A 20,164-nucleotide genomic window follows, 5' to 3' on the forward strand; every position below is an offset into this window, starting at 1 on the left:
AAACCCATTCTCTTCAGTCCAAAAACTGCGCGCACAATAGCACATGACTAAGAACAATACAGCTCTTTATTCAAAACACTCTTTCGGCGGTCACTTCAGCTCCTCGTTCAGTGCATTTGTCTTTGTCTCGCTGTTATTTTAGAGAAGAAAAGCAAGTTTTTGGAAAAGGATTTTACAACAGGATCACATCACTGTTTGGTTAAACACCACGACTCCTTCCTCGTCCGGATCTGACCTCACTGAGTAAGTGAGAATGAAAATTAGTTTTCTTTGAGCCAGAACGCAACTTCATCCAAATGTGAATATTCAGCTCAGTCCAGGGGATGAATGAATCACACTGAATCTATTAAGACTTTTAGGCCGACGACAAGGGGAAATTACTAGTTTCACAACATTTCCCTCAGTTAGACGGTGGTGAAGTGCATCATTTACTTGTGGTGTCACACAATTTCGTCAAACATAATACAGTTTCATTGTCTGTCATAACTGAGTTGTCTCCTGGTGGTTGTACTAAAAAAAGACATGAAGGATGTTCCAGTGCGTAATGGAGAAGTGCAACTAATATTCCAAAATAACATCTTTATTTGGCAGTCCTCTGGCTGCTGCGTGTTGAAATGAAGACCTGAGTGGAGCAAAATCAAGACAAACATCTTCAAGCTTCAACAATATGATCTGCATATTTAAAGGAAAACAGCTAAATTTAAGATGATTGCTGTCAGGTCGTCACTCGGGTTAACCTTACTGACCTCATGCTGAAATACTCAGGCACATTGCTCCTGTGTTGCCATCTAATGGACATTTGTGGTTACTGCAGTTGGATCCCAGTCAAACTTGCATTCACGGCCTTTGATTTCCTGCCAGTGTACTTTTTATCCATCTTGGACAAAAAAACATGACCTCAGGTTCATCATCCACCATCTAAAACTTACAGCCTCCAGCACTTACGTGTCATTAAAAGTGCCACAGTCTGTTTAAACTTAACTCTTTGTAGGATCTCTGGTCAGTTCTTTCAATAAATAGGTAATATTTGACAATTGGACTCTTCATCTGGATGAGCTTGAACTGAGCTTTATTGAGATTCAGCAAAAAAAAAAAAAAAAAAATCTTCAGATTATAAAACAATATTATTGCAGTAAGCCACACTTCAGTGAAAATGTCAGGTCATGGCAGTCAGTCAATGTTGGGAAGGATAACAATGTTTTTCTTCTTTTCTGTGTGTGTGTGTGTGTGTGTGTGTGTGTGTGTGTGTGTGTGTGTGCGTGCGCACGCCACTCATCACAAACATGATCCCACTACTCACATTATAACACTAGACGAGCATTCTAGCCTCATCAAGGGATGAGATGATGATGGTTTCAGCCAGCTGGTGGGCCAGTTGATGAAGGTCGGCGTTGTCGGCTGTCTGGTCTCGGTTTTCGGCACTCAGGGCCCAGTCAATGATGTCACATGAAAGAGCCTCCGCGAAAGCCTCCATCGTGGCTCCATGGTGAGGTCCTACTTCAAAATAGTCTGTTGTCAAATCATCTGGGGGCAGCGATTGCATCAGATGCTTCATTAACTCCACCCGGGGGTCGTGGGTGGCGCTGTTTAAGTCGTCCTCGTTGTCCTTTGGGGTTGGAGGAGGAGGTGAAGGCAGGAAAACCTTTGCCAAGCCTCCTTTTAGCTTCCTGGCGAAACTGTGTCTGCTCCTCTCAAGCTCAGGGAGGAGAGGCGTGGTCGGGGGGGCGTCGGGGTAGTCGAGCGAGCCCATGACGGGGAGCCCTGACTGGGACAGAGGTTGCTGACAGTGCTGGGTGTCTTTGGAAGTCTGCATTTCTTTGCCTGGTTCCAGCTTTGTATCCACGTCCAAAATGTCTCCTTCGCTTTCAGACTGGTCCATGGAGGGCAGATCTTCAACGTGTCCACCATCCACCCTTACCCCGGCTGATCTTGAACTCTGCAAACCTTCAGTGATTTGACCTCCACACACTTCCCGTAGAGCTACCTCAATCACTGCTGAGGCTAACCCTTCAGCTAGCATCTCCTGGTTTTGATTAAATCTGGACATCTTAAAGTCAACTTCAGGTTCCACAGTTTCCATTTGGCTTATAAACGACTGGATAATGTTGTTGGTCATATTTTGGGCAAACTTCTCAAGAGCCCCATTGTTTAGATGGCTTCTCTTGAGGCCTTCAGAAACACCAAAGTTTTCTGGAGAGGGCTCTGGCACCCTTGGATCTGCACTCACTGCCTGCATTGGATCCTGTGGGGATAAAGCAATAATCTTTGTCAAAGTGAAGGAAGTACTGTTTTTCCTGGAGCCTTTTTTTGCACCAAGAAAATGGCCAATACCAGGGCCGAAAAGAGTCCAAAGATAGTTTGAGGAGCTGCCTTGTTCCTATAATTAGTTCATTTTTGTATTTTTATTACATGATTGCTTGCCAGCATGTTCAGTTAAAGCTAGGCAGTATATAAGTATTGCCCCTAAATGGTGCGGAATTTCCCTTTTAGTAGGTGCTCTATATTAGCCACCGACTGTTTTAGATTAGAAGTACATATGATGCAAATTGACAGAATGTTATACTTTGTATAGCAGCAAAAGAGAAAGTAACCAGGACTGTAAAAATAGAGGCAGAAAACACAGGGAGACAAAGAACAAGAAGTCCCGTCTGAAGCCTCAGATGGAAAGTTAGATTGACTCCTCAACCACAGCCTGTCACCATGTGAGCTGCCAGCCAGCCAGGACTTGACAGGCAGGAAGTTCGGTTTGGTATTAGATTAGACCAAAAACTGCGCTGGCGTCCACAGCAGCAATCTGACATTTCTTTAAACACGGGTTGTACGCATCTGCAATTAATTGAGATAGAGCTCTATTTCATCATTGCAACTTGAAGTTGTGAAAACAAAAAATGGAGCATAGCAAATGTTACATGAAAAGTAATGTGCTGTTGATCTCTCGCTGCTTTCGTGAAAGGACACATCTGTATCCATTTGATCACAATGGAAAAACGCCTGAACAGGCACATGAACGCTTGAAAGGGTCTTTGTTCGCTAAGCTTGATTCAGAAAACAGGAGTGTTGGTTTACATATCCAGTGAAGGAGTCTGCGAGTGTGTCAGCGCAACAAGTTATTTATAGGAAACAACATGGAAAGTCGCACAGCTACCATTGCTCTCCAGGGCATGGACTCACAAAGCTGTGTTGATATGTTTTTAACTGCTGTTTTAGGCGGTCCTGTGAATTAAGTCCAGACTTCATTCTGCTCTGGGATTCTTGAACGGGGAGATTTCCAAATAAGCTCTTTCCCACGAGTGTTAATGGAGTACTTCACATTTTAGGAAATGCATTTATTTGTTTTCCTGCTGTGAGTTAGATGAAAATGTCACGATGTCACGCAGACATTAAGTATTGTTTTTGTCTTTTGTTTTTTTTTACCTAACTCCTGCCAAGAGAGTGAATATGCAAATTTTCCAAAATGGAGAACTATTTTTATAAAAATTGTTTCAGAAAGGTAAATTTACACGTTTGTGATAATCAGTTTTATTTACTGCATTGTACAGTTTAGCAAGCTAGCCATAGCATTAGCAGTACTTGGCTAACACAGAAGTAACGTTTGTGTTGTTGACCTTTTTGTTTCAAATGTTATACAGGTTGTGAAACTTCATCTAACTCGCAGACAAAACGCATTGTCATCAAATATTAAGCTCCTGAAAATATGTTTCCCCTCTTTGTAGCCAAACCTTGCTAACGTAAACTATATCACAGTTGCTACGTAGGTTGTATTTTAAGACGATTTCTGATAGAGAAACTAGAGAAGCAGATGAGAAACAGTGAGAACGTAATGTGAAAGTGAAGTAAGCGCCTGAAATGACTTCCTGATCTTCTTTGTTTCAACTGCAGCAACTGTGCTTCAACTATGGCTGCTGTGAAATGACGGACATGGACCTCAGCGTTAGCATTTTATAGCCACCTTGCTATCAACATGACCTTTATCTTACATGTGATAGATTGATTGACAAAATGTGACTCCAATCAGGTTTTTGCGATGGAGCGTATTCCACGTGCAGTCTAACGAAGTCTTTCCCAAACACACACATACTGTCTAAGCTCCTTCTTCTTGGAGCCAAAGCGAATAACGCCGTGACGGACAGCAGAGCGCCGTTCCTCCGGCTAACCCTAACCCTCGCCTCTTAGCGTGAGCTTAATATGGATGGAGCACAGAGAGGAGGAGAAGATAGAGAATAAAGCACAGATGTGGAACAAATTACAGTTGAAACAAAGAATGTTTTCTCTTGGCAGTCCGGTTCAGACATCCTGATGGGCAAAGCAATGTTTGTATGAGAGGAGGATGCTTCCTCGCCACTTTATTCCTGGGTGTTCTCGTGTTACACAACGCTGTGTAAACAGTGTCTGTTGGTTATGACAGAACTTTCTCATTCGATCGCACCTCGCTGACAGCAACATCCAGACAGAGTTTCTTCATGGTGCTCACAGCAACCGGCGCAAAGGCCGCTCGCTGCGTTGCAAAATAACCTTTGAAATGCAATGACCTTTTATGAAAACTGGGCTTCTTCCACGTCCATTTTCAGCGTTTTAAATGAAATGTTACAAATCCACAGAAACAGCCTTCTGTTTCCAGTTATCAAGTTACCAAAACTATTATTACTATTCACAATGACCTTTTGTTTTTCCCTGTTTTAAGAAGTTAGCTAAACTTTGTTAGCCTGAGAAAGACGTGACAGATTAGACCAGAGATTTAACACTGCAAAGCACATAAAACTGACCGAAACGTGACAAAAAACCCCAGCTTTTTAAGATTTATGAAGTATGGCAGGTCAGAAGGGTAACGTCTGATTTACTGTGCCTGGAAAGACACAGAATGCATTTTGAGGGCCAATTGGATACGATTAAAGACAAAAGTTACATAAACGTGCTGCAAAACATGAAAAGAAGATACAGGAAGCATCAGGTAGCGTAGACCAGCTTACCAGTCAGTGACAGGGCGATGGTTCGCTGTTTGGTGGCTCCTCTGTGACTGAGTTCATACGGAAATGGTTTGACAAGCGAGTTTCACTCACTTCCTGTGTGCGTGTGCGTGTGTGTGTGTGTGTTTGTGTGTGTGTGTGTGTGACTGAGAGAGAGAGAGTGAAAGGCAGAGGGAGTGTTGTTTGCAGTGGTCTCCCCCTTTGAAATATAAGCAGATGACAAATGCATTTAGATTATGAACACCTTCACAGGGTTTACAGACAATCTGCCTCTTCTTTCCTTTGTTCATGAGGTCCAAATGATAGAAGAAGAAGAGGAGGAGATGATTGGCTGAGGAAGAGGAGAGGATGTGGAGGAGGTAAAGCTTCACAGATTCAGACCAGTATCCTGGCCAGATAGTACTTTTCAAATAGTTTTTTAATGGTTTTCCTTCAGTTTGGTGCACAACAGCCAGACTACTTCAGTGGTTCAGGAAGTATTCAGATCCTTTACTTGGGTAAAAGTATGAATACCACACAATACCACAATACAAAACCCTACTCTAATGTACTTCAGGTTTTGCAAGTAAAAGTAGTCAATGCAGAAAAAATTTAGCGGCTTTTTGTAGGAAAAATCTTTTGTAGGAAAAGTCTTGGAGCTATTAAATGTAGTCTAAACTACAGTAATTATAAAGTGCCATGAACAGAAAATACTCAAGGAGAATACAAGTATTATAATACTTATTTACATTCCACCACTGGCCAATTTCGACATTCCCACATACTGATTGGTTCTCTGTGATGCATTACGTCCATGACCCTGAATTCAAACCCCACGCATGCCGATTCAGCAGCTCCGACCAAATCCGAAGAATTATAAAACCATTCCTCCAGCTCAGATGGAGACACAAGCAATCTGGATAAACTGCTCTCATATGGAGGCTTTTTGTCTTGGATGAGGACAGCGGGGAGGGGAGAGGAAATAAAAGCAGTGTTGTGAGATGATATCTCTCTGCAGACTTCATTAGAGGCCAGACCTCAGGGCCTGGCCTCGAAGCTGCATTACAGTCTGAAAATAAAGTGAACGTGGGGTGAATATCGGAATGGAACGAGCCCCGGGACTATTTTCCTGATGAACTTGTTCATTCTGTGCTTCACATGTGAGTGAAACAAGGGATATTTACTCATTGTGGAGCTGAATATTGTGTCCAGAGAGCCTTAATAGTGTGGTTAGAGGGCGTATTCAGAGATGACATCGTGCTATGTGGCACCAAAATGAATTCATCCAAGATTTATTTTGTTCTCTTAGCAAGACTGAGATACACTTTATGGCGCCTATTCCCATTATTAGACAAGAATCAAAGATGCCCCTCCCGAAGTGATGGCAGCTGGTTGGACGTTAGCTGCCAGCTTCCCCCGCTGTCCGTCCCAAACCTGCCCTCTGGGTGCATAAATGTCATTTTATGGCCCTCCTATTATCCAAACTGTTTCTGCACTAACTCTGTGTTGTGGGCCCCAGAGGGCCACGGTGCGCTTTCTGCTCCAGTTCAGGAAACACTTATCTTTGTGTCAGTGAGCTCATTGCTCAACATGATCATTTAAATACATTTTAAGGGTCATTTCAGTGTTGTGTGGCTGCCTGAGGGGAAGTCATGACATGCATGACACAAGCGAACTGCAAAAACGAAATGTGTACCTTCTGACTTAGAAGATCTGAAATCTTGCACTTTCACGGTTTCTTTATCTTAATGATGAGATGTTGACTGGGGAAGCGGCTGATATCAGACTTTCATTTGTATCGCACTGAAATCATACTCGCTCTTGTGGAGCTGTCAGTTATCTCTCAGGAGATGGAAGTTGCTCGGTTATCATGATTGATCAGTATCATGCAATTTCTACGATATAAGAACTTGAGTCAAGATACCATAATACCAGTTATTTCGCAGAGTATTCTCAGTGGCTTCAGTTATGCTATGGTTTGTTTTGATGTAATTAAAATCAGATGTGATCACATGAATGCTTTTAAGTGTTCGTCACCCAGAGGAAATTGTGGCTCTAAAGGCTTTCATGCGTTGTAAAATATAAAGGTGAATTCAAATATGCATAGATAGTAAAATTAAAGTCGAAATGCATGCAAACAGATCTGTAGAATATGAATGAAAAAGTGAATGAATTCATTAGACTTGTTTGACAGCGTTCTCGTGTTTGCGCATGCGCACTAACGTACATAATCCATGTCACGTGAGTGATATTTAATGTCTGCTCTGAAGAAAACATCCGTGAGACCCCGAGCGTTTAAACTGCTATTGGTTGCTAGGATGTTTGAAAACCCTACACGCTCCTCCTTCAGGGTTCGTTGGAGGAAACGGAGGAAACGGAGGTGGGCGGGTGTCATTTATACAAACCCACCTTGACGTTTTGAAAGAATTTTGCTTAACTAAAGCACACCTTTACTCAGCTCCATAAAACAACATTGAAATCTAACATAATACCGTGTTCGTACACAATGAGTTATTTTAACGCCTCTGCTTGGGTGAACAAATACTCCATAGCGATGCATCGGGCGGAGCCGCTTCCTGAAACAAACGCCCCCTAGCAACAGCATCTCTAGCGGCTTCCTGATTGGTCCGCCGGCTCAAATTCCAGCCAATGATATCGAGGCGCAGCAGATTTGGATCCGCAGCTGAAACACTTTTGTTTGAACTCTCGTCCGTGAAGCAAGGCAGCGAACCTGGACTGTTTACAACAGATAAACAAGCTGTTTGCTCCGTTTCTCGATCCCAAATAAGCGACTGAGTGAAACCAGCAGCACCCGTAAAACACGGTAAGTCAAAACAATCATTTTAACTTGATATTTTGGATGTAGAACCGCTTCACGTGGGGAAACTCCACCCAGCAGACACACAGATGCGTAACGTTAAGCTAACGTTTAGCTACTCTCGTTACTACAGCTAGCTAACACTGCTAACAGCACAGCAACACGCCGCCCTTTTGTGCTTTTAAAACCAACCCGACATTTTTTCTGTCTTCCTTCGCAAAGCAGATCCCAGTGCAGCCGCTGCAGAGTTTGTTTTGAGGGCATAAAGGAGCCAGCCATGCCTTTACCGAGGGGGAAAAAACCCACAGTGACCGGTGGGAGCAAGATACCCAAGCTCGCTGCAACAGCCACCGAGAATCAGGTAAGAGGAACAGGCGTGCTCGTGTAAATAGCAGAGCAAAGGCTGTAAACAAAGCAGCAGCCTCCAGAAGTGCATGGCTTAATCCAGCGAGACCTTTGTGAGTGATTGTGTGTTTTCAGGTATCCTGTTTCTTGTTGCAGGAGGATGGCCCGCAGGTGAAGAGGTCCTCCTCCCCTCCTCATGGAGCCCCTAAGAAGAGGACTGCTTTTATTGATATCACTAATGTAAGTCGTGGTTGGTGGTTTTGGCAGAGTGAACAGCAATGCTGGGTCAGAGCCAGATCAACATATTAGATGAGGCAGCTGGACTCAATGATGGAGACACTTTGTCCACAGTAGGCAAAAAGTCTGTTCGTGCTCTGATCCCTCCCAGCGTGATTATAAAAGCTTCATGTTTTTGGCTTCATGAGTGGGAGCGTTTGATATTTCTCTTTTGGCTTCATTGTAGTCAGTTGCATAACAGCTGCCGGGCCTTTCGACAACATTTGTCAGCCTGATGCTACCATATTAGCCACAAAACTGACACCCTGGCTGCTCTTTGTACTGTCTCTAGTGTTTATGATGACATGTTGATGGTGGTCTGGGTTGGTTTTTCTGCCAGCGTAGCTGAGCAGCTGGCTTTGAAGTGAACATGTGAGCCTCCTGATTCAGTTGTTGTGGAAAACCATCACCTGTACGTTGTTGTTTTTGTTCACGCTAAAGCCACAGTGATGCACTAACAATATGCCCGGGACGCGGTCAGATGTACGGTGCACGAGGAGAGAGCGCCATTTGGTCAACACCTGTGTTTCACCTGCATGTACCTTTTTATATACTTGCACATAATACAGCAAAGCTTTTGGTGTCCCAGAGCAAAGTCCTTGTCCTTACGTTCGTTCTGTCAGCATAATTTTTGGGTTTTAAAAGCAATTTCACCAGCAAATATTCATCATATTTCAAATGTGGTCCAAAAACACACACAGTAGCTGCACTTGTTTTCAAAATTTAAACCCGGAAAGTGCTTTAAATCAAAAGTTAAGCTTTCAGACCAATCAGTCTGCTGCAGAGCTCTTTACTTAAGTCCTCTGTCATATCTAATTCCGACAAATATGCTCTCCTCGTAAACCTTCCAGGTTTGAGTTGTTGTCTGAGAGCGATGCTGTCGGGCTGCTTCGCTCGCTGCTGTCTGAATGCAGAACGAGCTCTGGGTGATCTCCCAGCGAGCGTCGTCTTTGTCTTGACAGGCCGTCAGCCCAGCAGCGACGGCAGCTTTGGGTCCTGTGGCACTGTGGCGGGGGTCAAACCAGGGTCTGAACTGGAATACCAGTGTAGTGAAACCACACACCTCCTCAGTGACTGTGTCCTGTATTGATGGATGTGAAGCGCTGAGTGTACCAATCTGTGTGATTTAAGACAACATCGAACAGCTTTGGACGAAATTCTCTTTGTTACTGAATTGTTGGACACTAATTCGGCTTCAGTGGACATTTTTCAACTGTAGTATCTGTGTGTGTCCCTGCTGGCCACCGTACACGTAAGTTAAAAATGAAATCTTACACTTAACCCTTAAAAGCCCTCCGTAAAACAGCGGTTGGGATGGAGCATTGTTTTGAAAGGCGAGATAACTTGGAGGATGAGGAGGAGCGAATTACAAGGATAGTTTGGAGTTTACGTTAGAGTATTTAGATGAACCTTGTGTCTCTGTGGTGCAACCAAACTGGGCTTTACTTGTGTTGGGTTTGGTGTGAAGGTGGATCTGCGCTCAGTCGTTCTTCACTGTGGTGTGAATGTTCTACATTACTGGATGTAAAACAAACCCCATGTTTGCTTGTTTCTCCTCGCAATCACTGAAGCTGTGGAGTGAGCCGGGTGGCACGGAGGTTTCCGGCGGTGGTGTGTCGATGCCACTCTTTGACACAGATGTTTGTTATTGTGAAGCAGAAACTGAGGTGCTTTCAGACACAGCTGATGATTGAAAAATAACCTCAGTTTGACTGTGTTCACAGGCTCATAAGGTCCAGATCAGCCTTCCAGGGAGGAAGAAGGCCACTGCGAAGAAGCAGACAAAGAAAACAAGCAGCGCCTCCGTGCCGGCGCAGAATCAAGCCAACCTGCAAAAGTAAGGCCGCCATGTTTTCCCTCTCACTGTTTACTCCCTCCAGACTTCAGTTCTCCGGTTTCTCTTCAACTTGCTGCCTCTCCCTCTGCAGGTCTTCGTCTGTGAGCTCGGAGGAGACGACCGCCAAGAAAGACAAGGCCGAGGAGGAGAAGGAAGAGGAGGCGCAGGAGGATGTAGCAGCTCCAGCTGAAGAGCTGGTGGCCTCTGCGCCCCCTGCTGCCCGTGAAGTGCCAGCACACCTTAAGAAACAAGCTGTAAGGAGAATGATGGAGGCACAAAGGAGCTTCTGAGCGGTACACGTTGTGTCCTCCTCGTTACTCATCTCCCCTCCACCTTTCAGATCCCAGAGGAGTTTGACATCGACTCTGAGAACTCGGAGGATTGTTACATGTGTCCGGAGTACGCCAAGGACATCTTTGACTACCTCAAACAGAGAGAGGTGAGCAAACCAAAGCACGCTTACAGACTCCCAAAGGAGCTTGGATGTTGTTATTGAAAAGGCAAATACAGGGAGAAAAACTGACTGCAGATCTGTTTCGGTCTGTCTCTCCTCTGTTGCGTGCAGGAGAAGTTCGTCCTCAGTGACTACATGCACAAGCAGCCCAGCCTCAACCCCGAGATGAGGGCGATCCTGATCGACTGGCTGGTGGAAGTGCAGGTGGGATTTCCCGGTCGCCTGTCGTGCGTTTGTATGTGTGTGAACTTGTGTTGATTAGAGAATACAAGGGTCCAAAGTATGTTTCAGGTAAAATCGTTAATTTAAGCTCCAGGGGGTTCAAATAAACGGGAATTTTGAAGCACATAATTAGAAAAATCAAAAGGACACTTATGTTGCAGCTCAGCTGGATGCCAGAGGCTGAATTACAGCAAAACAACCATTTTCTTCTCTTTCTTCTGTGTTTGTGCAGCATGTTGACTCAATTCCGCTTCATGTGCTTGTTTAGGAGAACTTCGAGCTGAACCACGAGACCCTGTACCTGGCTGTCAAGATGACAGATCACTACCTGTCCCTGACTCCGGTCCACAGGGAGATGCTGCAGCTCGTCGGCTCCACCACCATGCTCATCGCCTCCAAGTTTGAGGCAAGGACACGCGGCGTGCGCTTCAGATCAGATCAGGGTTTGAGTCCAGGGCCCAGCTGCATAAAAGCACTTTGGCTAAGGCTGCCTTGAGATTTCAATCTGAGGATACCTTAAAAAAGATGCATAAACTCACCATAAGGAAGAATGTGCTGCTAGAAGGTCCTTTGTAAGAGTTAAGAGACCCACACCAGTCTGCTCAGTTCGTCAGAGAGTGCAGATTTGACATCGCAAGCTAGCAATCATAAAAATAACTCTATCATACACTGACATTATTGAAACTCACCGTTTTTTTCTTGAGACTTTTTCCACAATATTCTCATTTCTGTGAAAGCTTCAGTCTAAGCAACCGAAGAGGCTTCATGTTTACATGCAAATGCGCCTTTTCTTTGACTCGGCCTCACGTTTTATTTTGACGACCCCGCAGGAGCGCAGCCCGCCGTGTGTCGACGACTTCCTCTACATCTGCGATGACGCGTACAAGAGGGAGGAGCTCATCTCCATGGAGACCAGCATCCTGCAGACGCTGTCCTTCGACATCAACATCCCCACCGCCTACCGCTTCCTCAGACGCTATGCCAAGGTGTGTGTTGAGAGTGTGTGAGTGGCCAGTTTAGAGGCTGTACCCTGCAGGACTTTGACTCGGGCGTCGTGGTGGGCGTCTGTGTCTCTGGAGGTCTGCCGCCCCCCCGCTGAGCGTTTCCTGTGTTGTCTGTGCAGTGTGTGAGCGCCGGCATGGACACCCTGACTCTGGCTCGGTACTACTGCGAGATGAGTCTCATGGAGATGGAGATGGTGTCGGAGAGAGGCTCGCTGCTGGCCTCGGCCTGCCTGCTGATGGCGCTGGTCACCAAAGACCTGGGAGGCTGGGTAGGTCCTGCACACCGCTGCTATTTCCAGCTCATGGTTTCTTTCCTTTGTTTACGCTCTGGTCTGATCACAGGCTCTCTGTTTAGCTGCCAGAGTTCACCAGATTGTTTGACTTGGTACATCTGGTGATGTAAAAAGTTAGTATTGCTTTCAAATTTCAGGAAACAACTTGCCATATTGCAACCGACTTCAAACCAGAAAGGCTTTGATGTCAGCCAGGTGTTTGTCTTTAAGCCTCTCCCTCCAACAGTGATTCTTACACGACACAGTTGTGCCGCAGGAATGTTTTTGGGAAACATTATTATGGTGTTTAAAAGCGAATGGTTGTAGTTACTTCAGCCTGGTAACAGCACAAACCTGGGGAGTGTTTTCGCTCTCTGCCAGCTGCTTACCTGCACAGATAACCGGTTAACTTTGTGCTGCTCGTTAGGGAGCCAGTGCGGCTAACCTGTGTCTGCTCATCAGTGAGAGAGCGCTCCTGACTGCAAACTCGCTGTGGCTTACAGAGCGACAGGTGAAAGCAGAGAAATGCACCTGAAGCTGACTCACTGGATGATGGTCAGACACAGGCTAGAGAGGTCTCACTCTGATGTTATTTCCCAGCGCCACAAACGTCACGTTTGCTGCCCTCCGCTGTTTATTATTAATGCTCCAGTTCATCCACTGATTCAGACCAGAGCAAACGAACCAGAGGTGTGAAAGCGCTCCTCGCCTTTCGATTAACGATGTCGTCTCAGGAACTGTTTGCTCTGGAGGAGAAAAGCCTCCAGTTCCAGCTCTCGGCTGAAGTCCTGCATGAAGAGCCAGACTGCAGTCCAATTTAAATGGAAATTGTTTTTCTATGCAAATGTGAGTTATAATTGCAGCGGTGGTACAAAGGACGGTGGGTAATTTTATGCCGCTCCTGGGCTCCAGATTCAGCTCCTGTGCCGTTTTTCACAATGTAGAAACGATAATGTTTATGTAGCATTATGGAAACTGTGGATGTGCAGTAATGAAACCCAAACAGCTTCGAGGACTCGGCGTGGCGACGTGTCGTGTGAGCAGCAGTGCAAATGTCCCTCTGCCTTCTCTTGTGCTGCAGCGTCCCATCCTTCAGTTCCACTCGGGCTATCAGACGTCGGATTTGGCGCCGCTCGTCAGGAAGCTCTACCTGATGCTTTTAGCTCCTCCTGACGAAAAACTTGCAGCCATCAGGAACAAATACTCACACAGGTAACGTACCTGAAGGCATCCGTTACTCTGATGCAGGTGCTGTGGATGAAACAGTTGAGATTGTTAATGGACTTTCTTTGATATCTTTCAGGGTGTTTTCAGAGGTGGCGTGCCTGCCGTTGGTCAACATTGACGTTTTGGAGAAAGCTTTGTCTCAGTGAGATATCAGCTCCCCCCTCCCAAAAAAATAAAATCCTGCCAGTCTAAACGGCGTGAAAATATTTAAAAACTTCCCTCAAACCTGTATATAAATTGTTAATAAGTTGAATATTTATACTCGTAGTCTATTACGCCTTTTATATAATATTGAAAATTAAGAATTGAGTTCCAGTTTGTGATGGAAAACAGTTTGGATGTTGGCATTTATTAAGCCAGTTTTTTATGTTATGGTTTCTAATAATGACTTATTTTACTGTTACTTGTTTTGGCATTCATTTTATAACTTTTTATAAGAGGATAAAAGAGAAGAAGTGAATTCATTAGTCATTTGTGAGCCCCTCTGTGAGCGTGTAGAGTTTAAAAAGTGTACGGTGAGAGCTTAGCGCTTTGTTTTACTAATGAATTATGCAGCAGGAACACGTTTTATAGGTTGTGATATATTTCTGGAGTTAGCCGGTATGCATGTACGTGTTTTCACATGTTGTACAGTGTTTATCATGTTAATATCATTGGATGCTAATTATTGTATTATAAGACGATTGGATGATGCTTTGCTATTTTTAAATGGCTGTCATGCATACTCTTAAAATAAAGATGTTCGTTTTTTTTCTATGTGTTTGATAAAACATGCAGTGTAAGCGTGCATCCTTGTCTGGTCCATGAGGTGTGGTTACACTGTGCGGCCACCAGAGGTCAGTAGTGCACCATGTCCCACCAGGCCCGGCCTCTCCTCTGCAGTGGCTGCCTGCTGCCTCTCAGCCATAATCTAAGTATTTCTGACAGGAGATCAGTTTGTCTCTCAGCTCGCAGTCATATTTGTTCAGCAGGTACACTGGAACCATTTGAGATTAATGTTGAGTCTTTAATAACTTTGTCTAATTGAGCTTGAATGTTCGTGCCTGAAACAGTAATTGCGCATAAAATCCTGAGCTTGAGGAGCATTTTCTAGCTGTTTAGTGTTATATATGCTACTAAATTGGCCTTAAGTTATGAATTTTGTCAAAAAGGTATTGAAGGCAGCACTGAGTGAAGGAACAGCAGCTAAACGGTTCTCCATCTGTCCACACAGGATACGTTCAGGAACAGCGTTGAACTGTAGGTCACCTACATTTGGCAGCATGTTGAGCTCATGCAGATGCTCAGACTGTAGCTGAAGATGGATTAATTAAATGTATTAAAGTTAAAACTGCCGTGCAAATGAAGTTTCCTTGCTCTGATGGTTAGCAACTAGCTATTTCTTACCTTTTGTGCAAGCGCTCATCCACTTTTATTTACGCAAATGTATTTATTTTTCCTTCACTTCCAACAAAAATCAAACTGGACAATGTGAATGTGGTTGCTGAAGGCCATTTCTTGGCTGAGTCTGGGCCATCGGTGGTCCTTCTAAAGGATCTGAAGTGACGTTGGTTATGGTGACGTCGCCTTTTCTCCCCTCGGCAGTTTCAGACGGGACAAAATGAACAAGAGACGATGAAATGCACTCAATTAAAGCAATCCACTCTTTAATGCTGAGACCTGTTTGCTTTTTTGTTTTGTTTTAATGATTTTTTTTACATTGCTGGTAAGTTACACTGTTGGGTTTGTAGCCAAACTTTGGCGACTTTATATGATCAAACCGTCTCATGAGACTTCCCCCCTCAGATGATCACTGGCATAGCAGTTGGTTTCCTCCTGGTCTTTGGGGGTTTTGTAGAGATCAATAAGTTGACCAGGTGGCAGCTCTGATCCCGAAGTTCCCCCTTTTGCTGCCGTTCTACAAAACGCTTCTGTGGCTGCGAGTGACAGCCTGCATGAGGAGGGTCGAGGTGTGGAAATTGATTTTGTGATCTCAGACGGAACCGGGACAGACTGGATCTGAGCTCAGAGTTTCACTGTTGACTGTGATGAAGACAAGTTTCTCTTGTTGAGCACTTATCCAGAAGGTAGACCTGCTAAATGTCAGACTGGACTTTTGACTTTTAGACTTTTTGTCAGTGACAGGATTAAATTGTTATTGTAAGTGTTCCATACAGAGATGGGCCTTTTTGTTAAAGAGTAAGACCATTTTCTTTCAGAAACAGCTGTTGTATTGCCCTGTTGAAAGCCACCAGACTCCATTGACAAAAACAGTGATTTTAGCTCAGAGAACACAGGTGTCGTTGGTCTGCTGTTCTTTGGTTTGCTTGTGTTACTGTGTGACTTTCATGCATCTTGGGTTTTTCTCTTTCCTTTAGCGTGTTAAATAGCTTTTTTGTGCATGTAAAACATCTGAAAAGTTGAAAGTCCTCACCAAAGGGGAAGACTGTTTAACCCCAGCACCACTTCCTGCTCAGTGACCACACCCCGCCCAGGTGACCGTCCCGCCCACTTTTCTCTGATTCCCGAAAGGACCACAACACGCAACACAACTCTTCATCTCCTCCCATCACCTGAGAACAGACACACAACCTTCTGATTTTTGATGGAAACATGATGGAAATTTCCCCTCAATGACAGGAAAAGTCTGCTTTGTCAATGAGGACACACTCAATGAAGGACTGATACAGTGTCCACCATCAGACTTCAAGCTTGGAAACTGTAAGTGTTGCCATGCTTAACGTTGGTTTTTCTGCTCATTGTGTTGTTTAGCATGTCTAACTCAGTGTTAGCATGTTGCATGGCTAATGTGGCTAACCTTCCTCCACGCAGACTGGGAGTAATGTTTGATTAATTTTGTAATATTGAGTGACAGTCACAAGAAACTGTATGAATGTTAAGCCTCGTTTGAAGACAACTAAAGACAGCACCAACTTTGGTGCTGCTCATGTTTATTTTCCTATATTGTTCTTTGTGTGTTTATACTGCAGTGCTAGCTCAGCTAGCATTAGCTAATGTGCCTTCATCCACAGACTTTGAGTGATTTTTGACTAATTTTCCCATACTGAGGGATAGCCAAATGAAAGTGTGACTGTTAAGCCTCATTGGAAGCTAAAAATCAAGAGTAATAGGTTTGATGCCTGTAACTGTTTTTCATGTTGCTTTTTCTGTGTTTGTACTGCAGTGCTAGCTAAGGTAGCATTAGCTTTGATGCTATGTGAAGCCTGTTCGGCTCCAGGATCCTCACTGGTGTGTGTGGTGCGTTTACTGCTGTATGTAAATATATTTAATAAACATAATATAGCTATGTGTGAAAAAGAAATCAGGAGTTCATTGGCTTGCTGACTTTGTGTGACTGATTAGCATCCAGCAGCTAGCTGGCTCAGACCATCACCGAGCTGCAGGTGAAGTCGCAGGTGGCTAAAGGAAAGGAGGCAGCCCTGATTCAGAGAACAGGTGAAGCTCACTGCTGCCACATTAAATGCACCTCAGACAGACTGACGCTCATCACGCTCGCTCATTATTTACATTCTGTCTCCCCGTCTCTCACTTCCTCTCCTCCCCAGCTTCCAGCGCAATCAGCTGATCGTCACCGTTTCACTCGTCCGCTCGTATCTCGCCTTGACCTCTGTGACCCAATCATCTCGTTGCTATCAAATCCCCGCTCTGCCGCTGTCAGTTGTCATTTCAGTCAGCTTGATGCGATCCTCCTCCAACCCATTTATCTCATTCGGCGCCGATATTGTGCTCATGTGATATATCCCGCTCCACATCAACTCCATCCAGATCTTCAGCATTCTGAACTCCGTCAGGGGTTATTCTCTACAACCCTCTACCCCACGAAGATGACGTCATGATGGGGTTTAACCACTAAAGACTGTGAAATGCAGTATATGGATCCCTGCCAATTCAATTCACAGGCCAGCATCCTGCGCTCCACTGTTGCATTTGCACCCGGAGCCCATTCTTCCTCTGTCTTCACTCGATCAAATCAAGTGATTGATTGCGTGTCATCATGAAGTTCACTTGCAGCCACACATCCCAGTAACTCAGGCTGATTAAAGTGCGCTGTGTGAAGATTTTTGCCCATTCGGCCGAGCAGATACACATCTAAACCGGCGCTGCCAAACCGCCTATGAGCTATTGATCAGTGGAGGGCTGAAACGGGCTTTCACTCTGTTAGCTTTGCACAATCAGAAGGAGCTGGCTGAGAGCTGGCAGCTTTGCAGTCTTTAGTTCTCACTTCTGAGGTGCAGCTACTGTTCCAGACTTCAGAGCTGGAGAATAAAGGGATAGTTTGGTTTTGGGGGTTTTTCCATTTTTTCTTTCTTATCCGCAGTCACATTAGGTCTGAAACGCCTTTTAAAGTCGGTGCAATGCAGTTTTGAAGCTTATGACTGCTACTTGATGCCGTAGATATCCGTGAACTGAGCTAAGATAAGCAATCATTATGATTCAAGCTGCATGTGGAGTCATGAGTTCGCCTCGCTCTGGGTGAATTCCCCTTCAGCTCGCAGCATCACAGCCGGCTTTCAGAATCACAAGCCCCTCGTCCAATTTGTTCAGAGTCAGATAGTTTTGCACACTGATGGCCATTTCTGCCGTCTGTGGAAGAAACCAGAAAAATGGCCACAAAAACCGTGACAAGCCTGGTGGTTGTAGGACAATTCACACTGATTAAAACTCTTAATTTGACATTTCGTTATCAAGGTTAATGTCTCCCTGCAACATGGAGAGGACTGGACACTGTTCCAGGATGTTTGTTGCACAGAAATGCTGTGAAAATAATTCACTAGAACAGCTCTGCAAGACTTTTTGAGTTTTATTGAACCCAATGGTTCAAATTCCGATAATTGCTTTATCTTATCTACATGCTTACCTGCCTCTGTGTGGCCCTCCAAAGACCTGCTTCATTTTATTCCGGTGATTGATTAGTCAGATGAAGGCAGACTCTTTATCTGCGCAGACCTTTGAGACACATTCGTTAGAAATCATGAATTGGCCAATCTCGATCCAATTAGAGGGATACTTGGGGGGATTTTGGCCGCAAGAAGATCAAGATGGAACTGCTGCCATGAAGCAGGACTGACTGCGGTATGAACGGCTGAAATTGATTCCAAGCAAAGTTAAATGCTTCATCCATGTCTGGTCAAGCTTTGTTAACAAGGAGGAGCGTTGCCTGAACGTGATTCATAGCCTCCATCAGAGCGGCCGTGTGGTCAAGCTGCAGGTGTTGGCTGTCCCGCAGAAGATCTGTTTGATAAAAAAAAATAGTGCAGTGTTGCGTTACATCAAAGCCATTGATTGTCAGTACATTTTGAATATTTTATTGATTTTTTTTTTAATGTATTCATCCACAACATGATCATGTCTCAACATAAAAGGATGACTTGGATAGAAGGTATCTCAGGTTCTGCTCTATGGACCTAAAACTGTCCGTCCTGAGTCCGACGATGTTTTATCAGCCTTCATCTCTCAAATCAGTATTTTCATTCAACACCCGAAGTCTGTGTTTAGTCTGTGACTCCCTCTGCCCACCTCCCTCATATTGTCTTTCTGGTTCTTGGACTAAACTGCAGGATTACAAAACAAAAGCTAGACACTAGCAATTGTCCCTCATTGTGTACGTATGTATGTGTGTGTCGCTCACACAGCGTGTTCTGGGCGCTCGTCTGCTGACGTTGTGTGTGTCTGGCTAATTGTCTTGGCCTCGCTGCGTTGCCATTAGCATTCCCCAGCTGGACGGAGACGAAAGGGCAGCCTCACCCTGTCCGAGAAAAGAGGGATTGAGAGTGGAAAGACGGAGCGAGGCGAGAAAACAGATGAGCCAAAACAATAGAGCTTCTTGGATTTGGCCGTCGCTGCTCCCAGTGATTGTGTTGGTGCGTGTGCACGAACCGAACGTCTGAGGATGGAAACGAGCAGCGTGAATATGAATGCAGCGGTCGGGGCTGCAGAGCCAGCGGATTTGTCCTCAGAGACAACGCAGTGTGAGTGTGTTTGTAAAACGAGCTAAACGGCTCGTTTTCTGACCTTTGCAGATCCAGAACCCGGATGACCTCGACTGGCAGGTGTACTGCTTTCACTTTCAGTTCAAACGAGGCGTCAGCTGACTGAACTGACACTTCAACTCCTTCCTATGACGTTCTTGCTTTTTAGATACTTTGTTACATTTTAATGTAGTTTTACAGGACGTTGTGACGCTTGAACTGCTTTCAGCTCTTACACTTGAACTGACACTTACGCTGCTTTCACTGCGTTAACTTCAAACAAACTTCAGCTGACTGACTTCTTTCAGTGTTTTCCAACTGATGCTTGAATTTGGTTTTTTCTTTCATCTCCGCACACTTCGGTTGACATTTCAACTCCTTTCACGCTTCTTCTGCCGCTGTAATATCTCTCAGTGCTTCAGCATCCACTCCAACTCATCCAAGTCATTCAACTTGAACTTATCCTCCAAGAAAAATCATTTCAACCCATTTTTTAAAATGTCTCAGATGTCATTTTTAAGTGGAGGTGATCACATTGAGTTCTCCTCACACATTCAGCTGTTTGTATCAGCAGCATGCCGTTGTGACAATTAGCATTTTATCTCAATTTCCTCGGCAGGCGGTACAGTTTTCTTTTTTTATGAAGCTAAAACAGCATCTGTGTTCCCTTAAATGTCATTAACGAGTGAAAAGTCTTCCCAAGTGTCCCATTTGACTAATTCATTTTGGCAAGCTTGTGTGGTTTGGTTATGGGGGCTTTTAGGCCCTCACTGGTTTCCGTTGATCTCAAGTGGACC

The 20,164-nt window shown here is 44.6% G+C and overlaps 2 protein-coding genes across 7 annotated transcripts; one reads left to right on the forward strand and one right to left on the reverse strand.

Annotated features, from left to right (window-relative positions):
• ccnb3 (cyclin B3) lies at positions 1 to 14,154 on the forward strand. Of its 6 annotated transcripts, none has more exons than XM_076725511.1 (13): positions 1 to 243; positions 5,258 to 5,323; positions 7,987 to 8,122; positions 8,263 to 8,346; positions 10,107 to 10,219; positions 10,311 to 10,473; positions 10,560 to 10,658; positions 10,785 to 10,877; positions 11,164 to 11,301; positions 11,726 to 11,881; positions 12,019 to 12,168; positions 13,253 to 13,383; positions 13,475 to 14,154. In XM_076725511.1, the coding sequence occupies exons 2-13, from the start codon at positions 5,313 to 5,315 to the stop codon at positions 13,542 to 13,544; spliced, it is 1,344 nt and encodes a 447-aa protein (XP_076581626.1). In that variant the 5' UTR covers positions 1 to 243; positions 5,258 to 5,312; the 3' UTR covers positions 13,545 to 14,154. The 6 variants fall into 6 exon arrangements, with proteins under 6 accessions (XP_076581626.1, XP_076581628.1, XP_076581625.1 ...); XM_076725510.1 differs by having other exon boundaries at positions 114 to 247; positions 7,984 to 8,122; XM_076725509.1 differs by having other exon boundaries at positions 114 to 243; positions 7,984 to 8,122.
• LOC143317371 (uncharacterized) lies at positions 788 to 5,030 on the reverse strand. Its single transcript, XM_076725514.1, has 2 exons — positions 4,968 to 5,030; positions 788 to 2,242 (listed from the first exon to the last, which is right to left on the reverse strand). The coding sequence occupies exon 2, from the start codon at positions 2,234 to 2,236 to the stop codon at positions 1,310 to 1,312; it is 927 nt and encodes a 308-aa protein (XP_076581629.1). The 5' UTR covers positions 2,237 to 2,242; positions 4,968 to 5,030; the 3' UTR covers positions 788 to 1,309.
• Positions 14,155 to 20,164: the final 6,010 nt, after the last annotated feature.

The sequence above is a fragment of the Chaetodon auriga genome, chromosome 24 (genome assembly GCF_051107435.1).
Source record: "Chaetodon auriga isolate fChaAug3 chromosome 24, fChaAug3.hap1, whole genome shotgun sequence".
Classification (NCBI taxonomy): domain Eukaryota; kingdom Metazoa; phylum Chordata; class Actinopteri; order Chaetodontiformes; family Chaetodontidae; genus Chaetodon; species Chaetodon auriga.